The 20,828-nt window shown below is 35.2% G+C and overlaps 1 protein-coding gene across 2 annotated transcripts in view; it reads left to right on the forward strand.

Moving 5' to 3' along the window:
- LOC150106798 (G protein-coupled receptor kinase 2-like) overlaps positions 1-20,828 on the forward strand; it is a 308,070-nt gene that overhangs the window by 240,419 nt on the left and 46,823 nt on the right. Inside the window, exons 13-14 of one of the 2 annotated variants that reach the window (XM_090392711.1) lie at positions 10,984-11,127; positions 19,909-20,046. In XM_090392711.1, coding sequence (XP_090248837.1) covers positions 10,984-11,127; positions 19,909-20,046 — 282 coding nt within the window. Of the gene's footprint in view, positions 1-10,983; positions 11,128-19,908; positions 20,047-20,828 lie in introns of those variants that run through there. The other variant, XR_016548329.1, reaches the window with a different exon arrangement.

A 20,828-nucleotide genomic window follows, 5' to 3' on the forward strand; every position in this document is an offset into this window, starting at 1 on the left:
AAAACGTTTGATAAACGCGAAGAAACTTCTAAGCAAAGTGAAACATCCTGCGGAACCACAAACAATCTGGTTCTTTTCCGATGAGAAAAACTTTTGCCAGGATCAAAAACACAACACGCAGAATAACAGATGGCTTGCATACAGTACAAAGGACATTCCTCGTGTAATGCAGACTAAATTTCCCCAAACTGTGATGGTTTTCGGATGTGTATCCTCTGAAGGCAATGTGATGCCTCCGCATTTTTTCCAAGAGGGCCTCAGGTTGACTTCAGATGGCTACGTGGAGTTGCTAAACACTGTAGTCAAGCCCTGGATAACAAGGGTAGCCAATGGTAGGCCGTATGTATGGCAGCAGGATTCGGCCCCTTGCCACACCTCTGGGAAAAGTCAAAAATGGTTGTCTGAAAATTTCTACGACTTCACCAGTCCAAATGTTTGGCCTCCAAACTCCCCAGACCTTAACCCCATGGATTATTTTGTATGGGGCGCAGTTGAAAAAGACACCAATCGCACTTCCAGTAATACAAAAGCCCAGTTAATGGATAAAATTAAAACAGTTTTTGCGGCCCTTCCCAGGGAGACTGTAGCATCAGCTTGTTCGAGGTTCCGAAGCAGGATTGAAGCTGTGATCGATGCTAATGGTGGTTATTTTGAGTAAATCTTGTTGATAGTATTGTAATTAACTCTGCCTGTAATGTTTTTTGTCAATTCATTAAATTTAATAGATACAAAGAAGATTTTCTTTTTCTTTACGAAACTGTCAAATTTATCCCGAACACCCTGTATGTGGTGGGGGATGTAGAAGCTATGCCTGCTGGCCAGACCACGTTAGTTACACTTCCGACGCTGATCTATCGGTATCGTTCAACATATTGTTGTGTGAGTCCATTGACAGTGCTTGTTATTGTTGAACTCTTTTCAAGTGATTAAAAATGTCGCATAAAAAACATAAATATAAAGAGGAACATAGAAATTTTATGCCAAAGTAGGAAGAGGAGTTTCTTTATGTGAAACCACAAAGTAAACAAATGTGTGCCATATGCCAAATAGCACTTGCACAATTCAAAGCCAACAATCTCAAGTGTCATTATGACATGCATCACAGTAATTTTAGTAAGAATTTCCTCTTGGCTCTGATATGAGGGAACTTAACTTTCAATTTTGAAAGAACAACTTCATGGTCCGAGTAAATTAATGTCCATGTTTACTAAAGAGGCTGATTCTAGTTAAGCATTTAGTATTGCACACGCAAAATGTCGGTACACAGAAGGAGAATTTGTCAAGAAGAATATTTCGCAAATAATTTCAGTTTTAGACCTGGATAATAAAAAACTAATCAAACTGATTGAACAGATGCCAGTCTCCAGGCATACAATTGAAAGGAGAATTTCCGTTATCAGTGCTGACATTGTAAATAATTTGCACCATAACTTGGAAAACTGTGCTGCATTTAGTCTGGTTTTGGATGAATCTGGACAAACCACAACTAGCTACATTTGTCCACTTTGTATCTCAAGACCTGGACATAAAGGAAGAGCTATTGGACTTGATAGCGTTGAAAGATACAACATGTGGTTCAGACATCAAAGAAGCTCTCAATGTTGCACTTACAAAAGCTTTGGTATCACATGAAAAAAATCATCAGCATTGCAACCAATGGTGCTTCAGCTATGAGGGGTAAAACTTAAAGGGTTCATGGGTCTTCTTGAGAATGATGAATCATATTCTGCTTTCCTACCTGTACATTGCATTATTCACAGGGAACATCTAGTTGCCAAGTGTTTTAAATTTGAACACGTAATGGAAGTAGTTCTAAGAATTATCAATTTTATTCATTCGAGTACTAAAACACACTGACAATTCAAAAGCTTTCTTGATGAGTTGAATTGTGACGAGATTCCTAATGACGTATCATGGTTTTGCTTAGTAAGGTGGCTGTCAGTTAACAATGTATTAAACAAGGTTTTTTTTGTTGTTAGACCTAATCAAACAGTTCCTCTTTTTTGTTGTCTTCTCCTCTCTTTTTATTTTTTCCTGGTAGAGGGTGAAGAGCCCATGACTCGTGGATATGAGCCACATGCAGCTTGCGAGTCACGTTGTGGCCATCCCTATGATATATATATATATATTTAATGCCATTTTCATTTAAACCATCCATGAACCTAACACCATCATAAACCCATCCATCATTATTTTCATCCTGATTTACTATTGAATCTATCATTTAGTAATTTTTCCAAGTAATTAATTTAATGTTCAAAATATCCTTACTTCCATTTTTTACTCTTTCCTCTGGTTCCAAGTTTTTATTAATTGTCATCATGATATTTATCCTATATTTTATCCACTCTTATCATTTATTACACCATGTACAAACACATTATCATCTGAATTACTATTATTATTATTACTATTATTACGGGCAACTCCAGGGAGTCATTAGACTCATCGAGGGAGGCCCCAAATCATATTCATCACAACTATTTGACATTCATACAGTATCTATCATACCTCGCCTTAAACTCATTCACTGTCACAGCATCCACCACAGACTCAGGGAGCGCATTCCACTCATTCACTACTCTAAAAGTAAAGAACCCAGCTCTAACACCTTTACTAACCACACTTTTGCCCAGTTTCCATGAATGTCCCCTAGTCCTCCCACAACCAGCCCTGTTCTCAAAAATATCTTCTGAATTAATTTTATAGAAACCCTTCAGTAATTTGAATGTCTCAATCATATCTCCCCTCCGCCTATCAACCAATTTTTGCAACCCACAAATCCTCAACCTGTACTCATACGGTTCATTCCACAGACCTGCTATCATCTTGGTCACTCGCCTCTGGATCCTCTCCACCTCCTCCCCATCAAGAAGAAACCTAGGTGACCAAATCTGAGCACAGTAGTCTAGATGGGGTCTTATCAAGGCTCAATAGAGAGGAACAATAACCTGCTTGTCTCTGCTTGTCAACGTATTCTTCAGCAACCAAGTGATTTGATGAGCTGTTTTGGTCACTTTTGCAATGTGTCCCCTAAATTTCAATTCCTTATCTACCAACACTCCTAAATCTCGTGCCTCATCAATTTCCTGGAGCAGGGTTCCACCAATGCAGTAAACTGCCGCCAATCTTTTCACCCCAAAATGCATAACCTTACATTTTGCCACATTAAACTGACATCCATTCTCCTTAGCCCAGACCTCCAATCTATCCAAATCATCCTGCAAAATTTTGACGTCATCTGCATTCACTATTGCCCTACCCAACTTCGCATCATCCGCAAACAAATGAACTGTTCCTCTCAGATCATTTCCTATATCATTTATGAACAAATTAAACAGCAGTGGTCCAAGAACAGATCCTTGTGGCACACCACTAGTCACAGGCCGTCTTGTGGACTCTACTCCCGAGTAAACCACTCTCTGATATCTCTCCGTCAACCACCCTCCTATCCATCTCACCAACCCTATGTCCATTCCCATATGCTGCAATTTACTGATTAGAATTCCATGTGGAATCCTGTCAAAGGCCTTGGCAAGGTCCAGTAGAATCACCGTAAACCCATTACCCTTATCCAGTTCAGCCGTCACTGTGTTATAATACGTGAGCAAGTTACTGAGGCATGACCTACCCTTCACAAAACCATGCTGTCCCCGATACAGTATCCCATTTTCTTCTATCCAATCTTGTATTTTCCTCTTGACTATTTTCTCTAAGACCTTGACAATGATTCCTGATATGCTAATCGGTCGGTAATTTACAACAGCAGTCTTGGAACCACCTTTATGCAGTGGAACTATTTTCCCCTCTTTCCACCCGCTCGGGACTAACCCAGACCCGAGACTCAAATTAAACAAAATGGTCAAGGGTACTGACAATTCTTTAGCTGCTTCTCGTACAACACGAGCTGGTATACCATCCAATCCCACAGATGTATTGACATTGAGGTTATGCAATAGACTACTCACCTCCACTTCATTAACCACAATTCCCGTATAATCTACTGGTTTATTCGTTTCTGCAATGTCACCACCTGGATGATATACTTTTGCAAAGTGCTCACTCAGTAACTCAACTATCTCAACTGATTCAGTTACCTCCCTACCATCGGCATTCTTTAAAATCAATCTGCCATGTACATTTTTCCTTTTACTTGCTACATATCTAAAAAACTGTTTAGGATTCTCTTTAGCCTGCATGGCCAATGTTCTTTCGTAATCCTTTTTTGCTTTTCTTACCACACTCGTCACCCTTCTGGCCTGCGCTTTATACCGTTCATGTGCCTGCCGGTCACCCTCTCCTTAAATTCCCTCCATAGTTGTTTCTTTTTTTGCAACTCAAGCTTAATGGTGTTATTCATCCATTTAACCCCTACTTGATTTATTATTCGGACTCTAGGTATACAGTCAGCCATTGCTTCATGCAAGCACTTCTTAACTACCTCCCATGCACTATCAACTTCTAGTCCTTGCAGTTGTACATGCCATGGCACTGAACCAATCAAACTCCTAAGCTTGTCATACTTTCCAGCCCGATAATTCCACATGTACCCTGTCTTAATTGAAAATTCTACACCTTTAGCCACCTCCCAAGTTAAGACCCTATGATCACTCTCACCGATTGGTGGCAATGTGGTCATATTTGTTACAGCCAAATCCTGAGATGTAATTACTAGGTCAAGCACTCTCTGACCCCTAGTATTTTCCATTACATGCTGTCGCAGATAGTTATCCCTTAATAACCGCATAAAATCCAGTTCCTTCCTCCCGTGTGTCCTCTCCTCATTCCAATCAATGTGACCATAGTTGAAATCTCCCATAATAATCACCCTCCTTCCACCCATTTCTTCTATTTGCTTGTGCATACTGTCACCACCATCTTTTCCATCACCTGGTCTATAGCAGCACCCAATTGTATATTTAGTTCTGCTAGCCACAATCTCACACCAAATGGCCTCAAATGTGCTCTTTTCTCTATCCTGCAATTCAACTTCTATTCTCCTTGGCTGGAGCTCATCAGCTATCATCAACAATACTCCTCCCCCCATTTTATTCTCTCTGTCATTCCTGAACACACTATACCCATCACATTCAATCCCACTAGTTATATCATCTACAGTCAGCCATGTTTCACTAATACCTATAACCTGTGGTCTGGAAGTGCCAACCATGGCCAAAAACTCTTCCTTCTTGTTCCTAATACTCCTAGCATTAGTGTACATGAATTTAATACCCCCATTAGCCCCAACCCTACCTTGATGCCTTATATTAACTATCCCACTCAGATTTGTTGTCCTTATTTGCTCTGGCATATTATATTCATTCTTACATTCAACTGCCTCCATAAGGACTGTATCTCTACTCCACCCCCCCTAACAAATCTAGTTTCCCTGAATTTGCACATCCACTACATTCAGCAACACTTTCTCAAGTCTTCTTACACCGTAACCATTCAAATGCAAGCCATCCATCTTATATAGATCCTTTCGCCCATCAAACTCACTCCTCACATCCACAAATTCCATACCACTCGTCATACATAACCCACGCATAAAGTCATTTGCAATTATAGCCCTCCTTTTAAACATTTCACTGTCATACCGTGGCAAAAGACTAATCATTCTAACTCTCTCACTCTTTTCTTTTGCTACCTCAAACAATTCATTCAGGTCTTCTATCATTTCCATTTTATCTCCTTTCAAATCATTCGTACCTGCCACAACAATCATTTCTTTCACCCTTTCCTTTTGCTCTCTAATAGACGCAGTTACGTCCTTTATGGTCACACCAGGTTGGTACGATTTTGTCAAATCCTCTACTAACACACCTCGTACTAACGAGTCTCCATACAGCACTCTATCCTTCATTTTGTTCATGTTCACATTCATACGTCTATTTTTCCTGTCATACCTTTTATTATTGGTTGGTTCATTCAGTCTACTTTTGTTCATGCACTCTAGCTGCTGTTTTGCTCTTTCTATCGCACTATTCAACAACGCGATCTCACTCAATGCATCTATCTCATCTTTTTTGTTCTCTGAGAAACCATTTATACTATCATTCACACTTTCTACATTCACACTCTCACAATTTTCATGTACAACCTTGCCGTTTCTTGTCATACCCCTATTTCCTTCATTCTGAAGGTTGGCAAAAATATCACACTCACGATCCGAAATACACTTCAATTCCGCATTCTCCCTACATTTTCTACACACATTCAATCCTTTATTATCATCTAACCACACTCCGACCGCACTCCGCAAAGCGTACATTTCACAGCTAGTACACTGACTCATTTCTTTTATGCTACCGTTCTTTGATAACGATGGCGAACCTTCATTACTGGCTGCCATTTTCCTTCGCACAGGTGCCATACTTATCTGTAACGTGTTTTGTCAAATTATACGTTATAACACACCAAAAATAGACGCACTAAAATACGCAAGGCAAACAAAACAAAACTACACAATATTAAGTAATTTGTATCGATAACTGAAAATGATACTTATCTTATCTGGAGCTTGCACGAACACTATTCATTACGAATTCATCTAGCGGCGACTTCCCGACATAGATTATGTTATAAAACACTTTAGTACACTAACCACGCTAATAAAGCTCCAATAATATACCAAAATTAAACACTTTAGTCCATTAAATTGAATCCAAAACACCAATAAACCAACAAAAAACACAAATCTCTCAGGAGCTCTCCGATAGCACGTCCGTTCACCAGCTAGCCTCGACCTAAGTTCAATATGGTGCTTTTCTATATTTTTTACATTACTTTCTAAAAGCACATACTGGCTTTCAAAAAATCTTTTGTACTCTTTCTAATTCTGTCCAAGCTCTCTCTACTAATTACTGCATGCTTTATTTTGCAGTTGGCATGCTAAATAAAGTATTTAGCAAGCTTTTAAACTTTTCTTTTGTTAATCTTATTAAAAAATTAGATGCTGATCACTTATATGAAATTTCCTAAATATTTTTGTATCCTGGACCATTTATTAATACTTGTCTTGAATTATAATAGTATGCTGATCTTAGTAGCTAATTATATTTATAGAATAATTTTTTTTTTCCAACTCTCCAAGCTCATTAATTTTCCTGTTGTTGCTTCACAGTTGTTTCATTAACTGACTTCATTTTTTTTTCTCCCATTCTCTCTGTTTCCCTGATGAAAAAAGCTGGAGTTTTTTTAATGTGAATCCCATCCACAAAAGATTTTTTGTACAGTTTTAACATTGGTATACAGGCTATACTAGTATTTTGGTAGATGATTTTTTGTTTGGCTGTGGGTTTACTCTCCTCTCAGCCAGCAAATGACCAGCATTATTGTTTTATTATACTGTACAATCATAGTATTATATGTTTCGTTTTAGCCCCTACAGAATACAATCTGATCAACTAAGTCCTCATTGCAGCCTATTGTCATTCATTTATTTAGATTTTAGTATTTTCTGAGCTGGTTTGCCAGTTCGATAGCATTACCAACTCTAACCAGCAGGTTGTATATTTGAATCTCACCATGGACATGGATGTTTTTGAATGTCATTAGTTGGGTGATGAATTTTATCACATGGTGAGACTAGTGCCCATTTATTGCTTGCGGTTGAATCCTGAAGTAACTAGAGAAAATTTCATGTTTCTTTCTTTTCTTTTCTTTCTTTTTGGATTACGTAAAAATAGAAAGAAAAAATAAAATAGTTTTTAAAAAGCAATAAAATAAATTTAAAGGGAACTGATTTATGTATTATAGGTTTACAATCTAAAAAGTTATGTAAACTTGATGTTAAGAGTCGCATAAAAAAAAAAATTTTTTTTTTTTTTTTGTAGGAGAATGAAAGATTTCAGGAGAATGAAAATATTATTATTCTTATATGGCCAAACTCCAAGGAGTCATTAGACTCATCGAGGGAGGCCCTAAACACCATGTCCATCACAACTATTCGACATTCACATGTTATCTATCATAGTTTGTCTTGAACTCATTCACTGTCATAGCATCCACAACAGACTCTGGCAACTTATTCCACTCATTCACTACTCTAAAAGTAAAAAACCCAGCTCTAACATCTCTTACCAACCACACTCTTGCCCAGCTTTCATGGATGTCCCTAGTCCTCCCACCACCAGTCCTATTTTCAAAAATATCTTCTGGATTAATCTTATAGAAACCTTTCAGTAATTTGAATGTCTCAATCATATCACCCATTTTCTGCCTATCGACCAATTTTTGCAACCCACAAATCTTCAACCTGTTTTCATAAGGTTCATTCCATAGACCTCCTATCATCTTGGTTATTCACCTCTGGATCCTCTCAACCTCCTCCCCATCAACTTGTACCCTCAAGGGGTGTACAGGATATGATAGTACTACATGAAAAATTTACATCATTACTAACTTCCTATCTACAATTTTCCTCCAAATCAGTCTGTTACTTGTCAAGACTCCAACATTATCAGATCTTATATTTCTATCATCTAAGGCACTTTGTACCGTATCAATCCACCTATATCTTGGTCTTCCTCTGGATCGTTTTTCTGACAACCTGGCAGAGAACACTTGTTTTGCTAATCTTTCAAGTGACCTCTGCTAACACATTCCTAGATGCTAACAATGTCAAGTTCTTTCCTAATATCCTCATTTTTAATATGATATTGCCATTGATGCCATCTATTCACACCTCTAATCTTTCTCAGGACCCTCATATCTGCGGTCTCTATTCTTTGGTCAAGTGTTTTACTTCTGACCCAGCTCTCAGATCCATAAGTTAAAACTGGTTTGAACAGTGTCTTGTATACAGCTAATTTAGTGTTCTGACTAATTTCTCTCTTATTCCATATAAATTTATTCAGTTGACTTCCTACCATACCAGCTTTGTTGATTCTGTTGTCTATTTCCATATTTAATTTTCCATCTTCACTAAAAATCATGCCTAAGTAGCTGAAATGTTTTACTTGTTCTATAGGTTCTCCATTCACAGTTGATATTTTCAATGCTTCTGCTTATTTTCATTGTCTTTGTCTTGTTATTACTGACTTTCATACCATGTCTATTACAACAGTTATTCAGTTTAGTCAGGGAATCTTGTAGACTTGTAGCGGATTTATTTAGAAGTGTAACAACGTCAACGTCCACATAAAGTCAAGAGCTGAGATTTACCATCTTCACTAAAAATCGTGCCTAAGTAGCTGAAATGTTTTACTTGTTCCACAGGTTCCCCGTTCACAACGCAGTTGACATTTTCAACAATTCTACCTATTTTCATTGTCTTTGTCTTGTTAATGCTGACCTTCATACCATATCTATTACAACAGTTATTCAATTTAGTCTGGGAATCTTGCAGACTTGTACTGGATTTATTCAGAAGTGTAACATCATCTGCATAATGCAAGGAGCTAAGATTAACATCACCAATTTTGATATCAGGTTTAATACCACTTTCCTTCATAATGTGATCCATATAGATAATGAATAATGAGGGGATAATGTACATCCTTGTCTGATACCAGATTTAACATTAAACCATCTTCCTATACTTCCTTCAATTCTAACTGCTGACTAACAACTCAAATAAAGACTAAGTATTGCTTGATATAATGCCCTGCTGACACCATACAACTTTAGCATTTTGAATAGCTTCTATCTTGGCACCTTGTCATATGCCTTTTCCAGATCTACAAAACTTGAATACAAATCTTTGTTATATTTGCTAGATTTCTCAACTATTTATCGTAAGGTGAAAATCTGATCCTGATAGCCTATATTTGGCATGAATCCAGCTTGCTGTTTCTTCACAAAGCTTATCTTCCACAATCCTTCTCAACCGTTTCTCAAGTATACTTGTGTAGATCTTATCAGGAACACTCAGTAGAGAAACACCTCTGTAATTCTCACATTGTTTTATTTCCCTTTTTATATATATGGGTACTGTGAGAGCTCTACTCCAATCATCTGATATTCGTCCCTCTGAACTATGCAGTGCAGCCACTGTAAGACTTTTATACCTCCATATTTGAGCATTTATGGTCAAATATCATCTACTCTGCTGCCTTTCCATATTTCAGGCCTTGGGTGGTTTTTTCTACTTCAAGTATGGATTCCTGATTGCATGCGTGGTCAGTGTTTTTTACCACTGTCTGTCACTGATTGTTTCATTTAGCGGTTTTTCAAAGCAATTACTCCATACTTCAAGGATATCTTTTTTCTCCAGTTTTCACATCACCTTTATCATCTCTAATTCCTTTTGCAGCACTCTTTCCTCCATTTCTGAGCTTCTTCAACAACCTCCAGAATATCTTGCCACCTTCTTGATATTTATTTTCTATGTTCTTACCAAAGTCTTTCCATGACTTTTGTTTAGCTTTCTTACATTTGTCTCTGTATTCTCTAAGAGAATACAGAGACAAATAAGGGAAATAAGTCACAAACTGACTTATTTGCCAGGAACTTTTGATATGCTTTCTTCTTTTCCTTCACTGCCTCTTTAACTTCCTGTGTTCACCATGGAGTTCTGATTTTTTTCTATCCTTGCAGAGAACCTCACCACATGCCTCTGGCTGAATCAACCAGTGTTTTCTTCAGGGCTTGCCACTAAATCTCCAAGGTTTGGTTCCTATTCTCAAACTCTTTCATTTTTTTCTTGAATAATGTTTGCGTGTTTTCATGTACAGTTCACATCTGAGAACTGCTCAACTTTAATTTGCTTTAAAACTTTCTTATATGCTCTTTTCAATATGAAATTCAATTTTATCCTGCTCAAGAATAAATAGTGATCACTTCCAATTGCAAATCCTCTGCATGTTCTTTTCATATCATAATATAGTAAATACGTGTTAGATTTGATATAAGCCATAATTTAGATGCTCTGCAATTATAAAATTCACATGTCATTTTACTAATCCTGTGATAAAATTCTAGAACTTTCCAAAAAAAAGTTTTAAAACTTATTCTCATAATAATGATTGGCTTTTACAGCTTCTAAAAAAAAATTATAAAGAAAGACTTGGTTGTAGCAGTGGCAGGCATGGAGCTCAAGAAATAAAACAGCATGAATTTTTTAAAAGTATCAACTGGAAAAGACTAGAAGCAGGAATGTTAGATCCACCATTTACACCAGATGTAAGTACTGTGAATTAATGTCTGTCTTTTAAAAGCATTGTTTATTATTGATCGTCATCTGAACAATTTAGGTATAAGCTTTTTATGTCCTGTTCCTGCTCTGTAGATGAGGTTGATCTTTCCATCTTAATCTTGGATGTCCACGGTCTCTTCTTCCTGTAAGTTTATATTCTAGTGTTAGTTTAGGAATCCTATTGTTATTCATTCTTTCTATGTGGTGTAGCCAATTTTGCTGGTATTCTTCTATTTTTTTATGTAATCATTCTCTTGTTTCTGTGATTTTCTTTATTATTATATCAATATTATATTTATTATTATATTGATATTAATATTTTTTAATATCACTCTCACATGTGAAGAGCTACAAAACCTCTAGCAAATAATTGCTTTAACAGATATGATTTGTCATTGGTTTGTAATATGTTATAATGAATTAATTCTGTGAACAATATTCTATTGTTCATAGAATAATCCGAAGTCACTGTATAAGTTAAATTTAAGTTAAATAGTGCAAAAAAACAAAGCATTTTTTGCTTTCTGTATATGGAAAATGGTTTTTTATTTATCTAAACTATACTTTATTTAACAACCAGGCTTGAAAATACTTTTTAGAACTGTTTTTGTTAGATGTTTACCATTTGAATATTTTTCACAATACTTTTTGTCACTCTGTGAACCTAGTCCACATTCACTCCAGATCCTATTGTTTTCCAAGATTGTGTGTTTCTAATAAATGTTAATTAAGTTAAGTGATGAAAACTAGTATAAGAAATCAAGTGATTATTCAAACCACTTTACTTAGTTTTTGAGAAACTTTGCTTGTCTTCATGCTTCTATGTTAGCATTTGTGACATAGAAGCATGAAGACTTCTATGTAACAAATAGTAGTTTGTGTAGTCAGTTAATTATCTCTTATGTATACTTTTTTGTTGCAAAGTTAACTAACACCCTGCTCTTAGTTCTAATGGTCATTACTTTCTTAGAGAGAAATTTGGTCACTAGTGAATCTTTACACAGTGCTGTGTTAAAACAAATCATTAAACCCAATGTTACATTTCATTTCATGTATTTCTTGGTCTTAGTAAAGGCTTCCTACAGTATTTTTGACTAATGATCAAAAGGCTGGTGTAATATTTTATTCTCTTTCTTTCATGATTATAAGTAAAAAATTTTGAAATTTGAAGGAAAAATGAAGCTTTGTAATTTTTAGATGACATCTCTCTCATTTAGATTCTTATCTGTCTCACTCTTGGTATTGAGTTTCAGCATTTGAAATCCAACAAAGAAACGGGGGGGGGGGGGAGGGTTGAAAATGTGAAATCATATTTTGATCAGTTTCACTCCATTTCTTTCCGCATACAGTATGAGTGATGTTTTCCTGAATTATGTTAGACATAAAGAGACCCAACATTTCTTCTCTTTGAGGATGTAGCTTTAAAATGGTTATTCCATAGACTAGCAATTATAGTGTACTTTAAAACTATCTGCTAATATAAGGTCTCAACCTGGAATCCTCTGAATAGTTGGTTTTAGTAGATAGTTTGAATTTTATAGTGAATTTTCTTGAGAATTGCTATTAGGATTTCATTGGAACTTTTGGGCAGTTTGTTATAGTGAGTGTTATAAAAGGGTTTATTGCTGAGAGTTGACTGTAGTGGTTAGTACTAGTAGTGATGGGGGGGGGGGAATAGAGCAAGCCTTTTTGATTTAGAGGGGTTGGGTGAAATTCTTCACATGTAATTTTTTGCTTTAATTAAACTGTGGAAAGTGAAACAAATAAAATGGATTGCATTTAGATAAAGAGAAACTTCCCAAAGTCTTCCAGATTATTTGATCCACAAATAGATACGTAGACTGAACGACGTTCATTCCAGATTTCATTCTGTCTCCAGTCCAAAACCACATCTGTTTTCCTAATAGCTCAAAATTCAGCTTCTGTTCTTCTCAGTTCTCAAAATTAATTAATTTTATTATTTGCTCTAATATACCATGACAGAGTGGCCAAATTAGGGTCACTTTTTTTGGCTAAAAATCTCTCTGCCTCATTCTTCAAATTCATTTGCCATCTTTGTCACTCAGATAATACCCCAGCATTCTGAACTTTGCTCTCTATTTTCTAAAAATTTTGATTTTATATGAACAGTCCAACTTTCCTAATATCAATCATCTTCACCAGAGATTTTAATTCCATCTGCACAAGTTATGAATTGCTATGATTGGCACAAACAAAACATTGGTATTAGTCCAGACTAGATAGTTCCCCTGAAAATTTTCATAAACAATTCCTTATCTCTGAACTCTAACTTCAAAATTTTTTGCTACTTGGAGTTTTTTGCAGTGATGTCAAACTTGGAAAACTGTACTCTTTTTTAACAGGTGTTGATTGTCCATGGAATCTAGTAGATGGTGGCATATTCCTCTTTTCATGTGGCTTTATGCAGTGTCAAGGTCGAATCTTACCAATTGACTTCTTGTACAATGTGAAGTATGCAATTAGTCATGTATTTTTTTTTTACAAGGGTATTGTGGATAAGCATTTAGGGGGAAAAAAAAACATGACTGGAAAATATATGGAGAGCACTTCATGCTTTCCTTAAATGAAAACATGAATTCAGAGAGCACAAAGTCAGTCACAAAGTTCTGCACACCATTAGCCACCTGCATTCTCAAAACAGAGCCTATAGAGCATGTAATATCAACTCTTCAGCCACAATGTTTAGTGAAATATGGCAACTTAAATATGGAAGTAAATAATAGAATAAGCAATGCTCATATGGTGGGGAGAATAGAGAACCACAGATTTGAGCGTTCTGAGTGAACTGTCATATGATAGTTTATTCAGAACATTCATATGAAACATTTCAAAAGTCAAACCCAATATGGTCTGGTAAGGATAGATAGCAATATGTTTAAAGATTTTTATGCCTTAGAAAAGTAATAGTATAATTGTTGACTAGGGGAATGGAAACTAATTTAATAACTGACATTATGATAAAGTATAAATGTATATTTCACTATACACCCCATATACTATCATCAGCATAAAAGAACGTGAGAGTATATGGCTGTCATCACAGCCACATACTGACAGACACAAACCACAAATGGCTGTCTTCTAATGCTCATACACATGTGCTAGGCATTAAAAAGTACACTGTTAAACAACATAGTAAAGAAGTACATTTATAACATATGATTCAAAAAATTATATAGGATAATAGATATATTTACTGACCAACTTCATCCTTATTAATAAATTTACTATTACCTTCCCTCAAAGATGAATCAGTACCATTGTCTCCATATAAAGTCCAATAAATTCTCTGTTCTCACTATATTCCTCCTGAGTATGAACTTACAAGTTTCTATTAATTCTAATTAGAATGAGTTGTATTGCTTACTTCATACAATTTAGAATACCAGTTGCTGAGATTTTTAGAATAAAAAGAACATCTTTAATATTAAGATTAAGGGATTTTAACAAGATTTCTGAACCTTCTTTGAACATTAATCCAATTCTGTGTAGTAAAAGTAGTCTGATATATTAATTAAAAGAATTCACTGACTTGTGTCCATTCTCTATGCATGACCAAATTTATGTGGTTAAACAGACCTCATGTAATATTAATGTCTTGTAATTCATTTATCTTCCAATGAGCAATGCGACAGAGTAGGATAAATTGTACAAATAGTGAACTTTGTAGAATCAAAAATAGTGTTGCTTTATATTTGAGAGATGGTAATAGTTGGCTGTGTATATTAATATGTATGAACATTGCCATGGAAGTGATTTTTTTTTTTTTTTTTTTTTTTTTTTTTTTTTTTTAAATGAATATGAGTAGCATATTCTGAAACTCCTTTAACATATGGAATTGGAACTCTCTTTGGGGGTGGGGCTGAAAGTTCTGATAAACACCTAGAACAAAAATGATATTAAAGCAACTGATATAACCACAAGAAAACATATCTTAAAACCTTTTAACCCACGTGCTTCATCAAATTATAATAAATTGTTCTTTTTCTTTTAGGATATATAAGAAGATATGTCAGAGGTTTTGAAGAAATTCAGACACAGAGGTGTGGGTCATCATCAAGTTTTTTTGTGCTGTAAGAAGTCCACAACTGATATTCACCAACCTTCACACATTGGTGAGATTCATCAGTGTGTGAGACTTTAGGGGACTGTCCCCAGTATATCCAACAGTTGCCAGATGGGTGTCCAGGTTTAAAACTGGGCATCCTGAGACAATAGATGCTCCAGGTCATGAAGATCTTTCACAGTGATCACACCTGAAAACATCGATGCAGTGCATGCGATAGTAGTCTGGTATATGAATACCAGACAAATACCAGCCATAAACGTTGCAAAGACTCTAGGAATATCCAGGGAATAAGTTGGGGTCATTATCCACCAACATCTGGATATACAGAAGCTCTCAGCAAAGTGGGTCCCCAAATATTTGAATGCTGACCAAAAGAGAGAATGTGTGCTGTTATCTCAAGAGAATTTGGGTAATTTTGAGAATATGAGCAAATGTTTTGCTCGTATTGTGACTGTTGATGAAACATGGCTTCATCACTATGATTCAGAGACCAAACAGTCAATGATGGAGTGATGACATAAAGATTCTCCACAGTTAAAAAAGTTCCAAACTCAAAAGTCAGCAGGGAAGGTTCTTGTCATTGTCTTTTGGGATATGGATGGTGTAATCCTTACCAAGTACCTCAAAAAAGGTGAAACTGTTCAGTGGCAGTTTATTCAACAGCTCTGAAGGAATTGAAGCAGCAACTAAAGGATAAATGCTGCAGAAAACTGAGCAGAGGTGTGTTGCTTTATCAGGATGACACACCTGCTCATGAAACCCAACAGACAATACACAATTTGGACTTTTAATATCTACCTCACCCACCCTGTTCGCCAGACCTGGCCCCATCTGACTATTTTCTGTTACCAAATTTAAAGAAACACTTGAATGGAACAAACTTTACCACAGATGATGAAGTCATATATGCAGCAGAAGACTGGTTTGTGCAACAAGGGAAAGACTTTTCTCAGAGGATTCCAAATGATGCAGCAGCGTTGTAATAAGTGTATAACGCTTTGTGGGGAATATGTAGAATGATGTGTAAGTTACATAATTCTACCTCAATTCCTTCATGGTGATTATCACAACTTTTCAGCACACCTTTGTATATACTAAACCTGCTGAAAAGAGTATTACTAAATGCAATGATTTTTTTTACATACATTTGAGATTGTTATTCAGGGATATGGTACTCTTGATTTTGGAGATTTTCGGTTGAAATAAATCTTCAGAGGCAGAGCTATTTAGTAAAGGCTTCATGATATTGCTCTTTTGAGAAGATATATGTATGGAGAAATGATATACTTATCAAACTGTGAACATACGCTTTCAAAACATATAGAAAATATACAAAGTAGAAAGCAAGCAATCATTTTCTTGATAGATATGAATAAACATTTGTTTCCTTTTGTATGTCACAAGCGAGACATTTTGAGATGTAATTTTTATCTTTTAACTGTTGAGATTTTGCTTAAATAAATTAAATAATAAATTACACGATAACCACAGTAATTAACTTTAATGAAATAAAGGTATACAAATATTTCATACTAAAATTAACAGCACATCATCAGTGTAGACAAGCAATTCAAAGGAATAGAATACAAAGTACATAACAGTCGGTGGATTACCAATTAAAATCTGTTGCCGCATGCTAGAAATTAATATTAATAAAATATTATTAAATAATTCTTAAAAACTATCAAACCATCAAAGAAATAGTTTTTAAGAATTATTTAATAATATTTTATTAATATTAATTTCTAGCATGCGGCAACAGTTTTTAATTGGTAATCCACCAACTGTTATGTCCTTTGTATTCCATTCCTTTGAATTGCTTGTTGTCTACACTGATGATGTACTGTTAATTTTAGTATGAAATGTTTGTACCTTTATTTCATTAAAGTTAATTACTGTGGTTACCGTGTAATTTATTATTTATAGTTATACCACAGGTACTTTTATACAGTAAATCTATTTAAGTTAGATATTACAGCTTAATTATAATTTTGTAGGAGCTGTCAAAAGTTGAAATATTGGTGCTGTTTTTTTATCACTTATGAGAAGTGGAAAGTCATTGCTTTATTTAAATTTTGGAAGGGATTGAGTGAATTTACTTTAGTGCATAAGAGATTTTAAAATGAAGAACTGTTATAAATTCTGCTTGTTTCATAACAAAGTTATAATTAAGTAACTTTCCTGCACTATGAAAAGAAGTCTGTTATTGTTTCAAACACAGCACTGAAAGCAGTGATGGTGGCGCATGAGAATGTACTAGAATGGAAGTTGCTGTAATGTATTTCCAAGCATGTGCAGGAGTGAAAAAACCATTATGGACATTGCTAAGTGTTCAGCTATTCAAAGGAAGGAATGGAACACAACAGCAGGAAAATTATGGAGTTTCTGTGTCTTCAATATATGAAGATGGAACAGAAATTAGAAGAGTTTGAAAATAAAACTAAGAGACAATATCCTTGATAAAGATAAGCATGAAGTTTTTAATAGTCATTGATCCATTGATCCATTTATTTTACATAAAGCTGAAAAGAACTTCATTGATGCTTCATACAGAAATGAAATGTGCCCAGTAAAGTTTATTTAGGATTCTCAATCTGATAAGTAATTTGAAATAGTTGATATGATTTTTGATTATTTCTTCAACGAAATATGCTGATACGTTCACATAGAAACTAAATTTCTTTAGAAGTGATCAAACTGTTAATGTGGTTTTAGTAGTTTATTCAATGGAGCTTGCTGTTACTTTCATATAAAAGTGAATCAAGTTATCAAACTGTTTTGGACGAAAACAATTTGATAACTTCAATTTTCAGTGATTTTAAGATGTGAGAGGAATTTGATTTCTGTTGTTATATAGAGAGCAATTTTGTATTACCATATTTTTCAGATGGTAAGATGCACCGGACTATAATATGCACCCCAAATTTATGAGACAATTTTAGAAAAAAAATTATATTATTATATAAAAATATTCACAAACCTTAAATTTCATTTTTTATTACCATAACTTGTACCAGCAGCATTCAGTTTGTCTTCAGTCCGGCATTATCACTCGTCTTGTTACTGTCACTTTTGGTATTATTGTCTGAACTATTGTTATCACTCTCTTCAAAAACTAAGTCATCTTCAGTACCATTATTGCGTTACTTATGCTGCATTTTTGAAAAGACTTAATAATCGTCTTGTCCTTTCAAAGCTGCATACGCTTTCCCACTAACTACTATTGATGCCGGTAAAGTTTTCGTATGTAAATTGGGATTCCCACGTATGCAGCGAGACACGTGTTTGGCTCCCATTAAAAACGTGGGAATTCAAGACTTACTTGGTATCACCTACCTTTGGACCATAAGACACACCCCAATTCTAAGTCAATTTCTCTACATAAAAAGCATCTTATGGTTCAAAAAAATATGATAGTTTTTCCCTCTGTGAATTCAAGAAGGAATTAAAGTTTTTTTAGGAAGCAAGAAACTGCAATTCCAAAAGTTTTGTCTCCACGTTGGGTGATAACTGTTGGCTTATGATAATTGAAGGAAACTTGTGTAGTTAGTGTTTCTCTGCTTGCATAGTTAAGTAGTTGATTTTTTGTTATATATATTTGTATTTCTTTTTTAAATTAAGCATTTTTATTTTGATTATAGGGCGTCTGAAGACTCAATCTCTGAATGGGTTTAATGGGTTTATTTAGAAGATAGATATCCAGGGATAGGAACCTTTGTGCAAGTTAGATTTGTAGTTCAGTTTCAGATATTTTCTTTTCATTTTGAAATTAAGAGTTAAATTAAGAAAAACTAAAAGCGAGTTAAATTAATACACTCCCTCACCATCCGAGCCTGTGTAGCTCAGTAGAAGTGGCGTTTGCGCTCTACAGCGCTTGACCACATGACGAAAGGCATTCGAATCTAGTCGCTGACTAGAGGAACTTTTTCTAAGCCTTTTCTCGACTGGTTCCAGAGTTAGTCGATCTGTGGCATGGGGGTAGCGGGTTTTTCCTCCCATAAACTCAAGAAAATCGGCCGTCGATCCCACACTATTTTCAGACATTAAATATATTATGTTAGGGTTAGGGACCACCAGATGGTGGCACTTACTAGCCGCCTTCTTCACTGCATGCCGATTAATTAGTGATAGCCTTGAGCCAGCTATCTCTGATTGGCTACCAGTGGAGATTGAACTGCCCACTCAGTCGCCAAAAGTTAGATAGGGCTAAAAAATGGCCTCGTCCCAATACAGGAACAAAAAGGCGTTAGCTGATTTTTTTTCTGATCCCTCACCACCCACGTACAAAACATTCATTTCCGAGGTAAATGTAATTCTATGATGTAACTGGTTGATTTTTTGTAGAAACACATTGAGTTACTCATCTTAATGCTAAATTTTGAAAACATTATTGACTTAATGGAGCAACATAGAAACAGATTTTTTGTTCCTTTAATCTTTAATGGATTCATTTGGCAGTCTTACCAAATATTACTTTTGAATATTTATTCCCTTGTTCATAATAATGTTATATATGACATGTTTCTGCATTATCATAAAATTTATAATTAATTTTAAGTTTATTTTTCGAAATTTTCCTTAATATAGTAAATAATGCAGTGTAATATTAGTATAACATGTACATTTCAGTTTATAAATATCCATTAAGGTGTTTTGTTGTTTCTGAATTATCTCTTAGCCACATGCTGTGTATGCAAAGGATGTCCTTGATATCGAACAGTTTTCTACTGTCAAAGGAGTAAATATTGATTCTGGTGATAATACTTTCTACAGCAAATTTAATACTGGAAGTGTGTCAATACCATGGCAAAATGAAGTAAGTAAAAAGTACTGTGCATTATCAACTTCTCTCATAATCTTTTTTTTTATTATTTATTTTGCAGATCACAGTATAAGAAGAGAAAACGAATACCAAGTTACCAAATGAATAACAATAACAAAATGAAAATACATTTTCATTTTGTTATTTTTTATTGTAAATAAAAACTTTTTTTTTTTTTTTACATTAGATAATTTGATGGAAAACACCATATCGTTATTATTGCACTGGCATCTCCATGGAGTCCTAAGACTCATCATGAAAGACTAAAGCTATCAACACAATATCTATTATATCTCTCATTAACAGACAGAGCACTCACAACTGACTCAGGCAATTCCATTCATTCATCACTCTTCAAGTGAAAGATCTAGTCCTCATGCCCTTGCTAACCACACAATTTCCAGGGATGACCTCTTGTTCTGCTCCCTCGAACAAAGTATTGAAACATTTTCCCTGCATCAATTCTATAAAATCCTTTAGGTAACTTAAATGTTTCAATCATAATTTTCTCCCCTTTTGCTTATCAACTAACTTTTGCAATCCACCAACTCTCAATCTATCCTCATAGGGAGCATTCCACAGACCACTCACCATCTCGGTCACTCGCTTCTGGATCCTCTCAAAAAAACCCAGGTGACCAGGCTTGAGCACAGTAATCTAGATGTGGTTGTATCAAGGCTTTATAAAGAGGAATGATAACTCTCTTATCTCTGTTTGTTAGTGTTCTTCAATAACCAAGTAATACTGTGAGCTACCCTGGCTACTTTAGTACCTGG

The sequence above is a fragment of the Typopeltis vanoorti genome, chromosome 5, assembly GCF_054136105.1.
Source record: "Typopeltis vanoorti isolate ZY-2024b chromosome 5, IOZ_Tvanoo_1.0, whole genome shotgun sequence".
Lineage (NCBI taxonomy): Eukaryota > Metazoa > Arthropoda > Arachnida > Uropygi > Thelyphonidae > Typopeltis > Typopeltis vanoorti.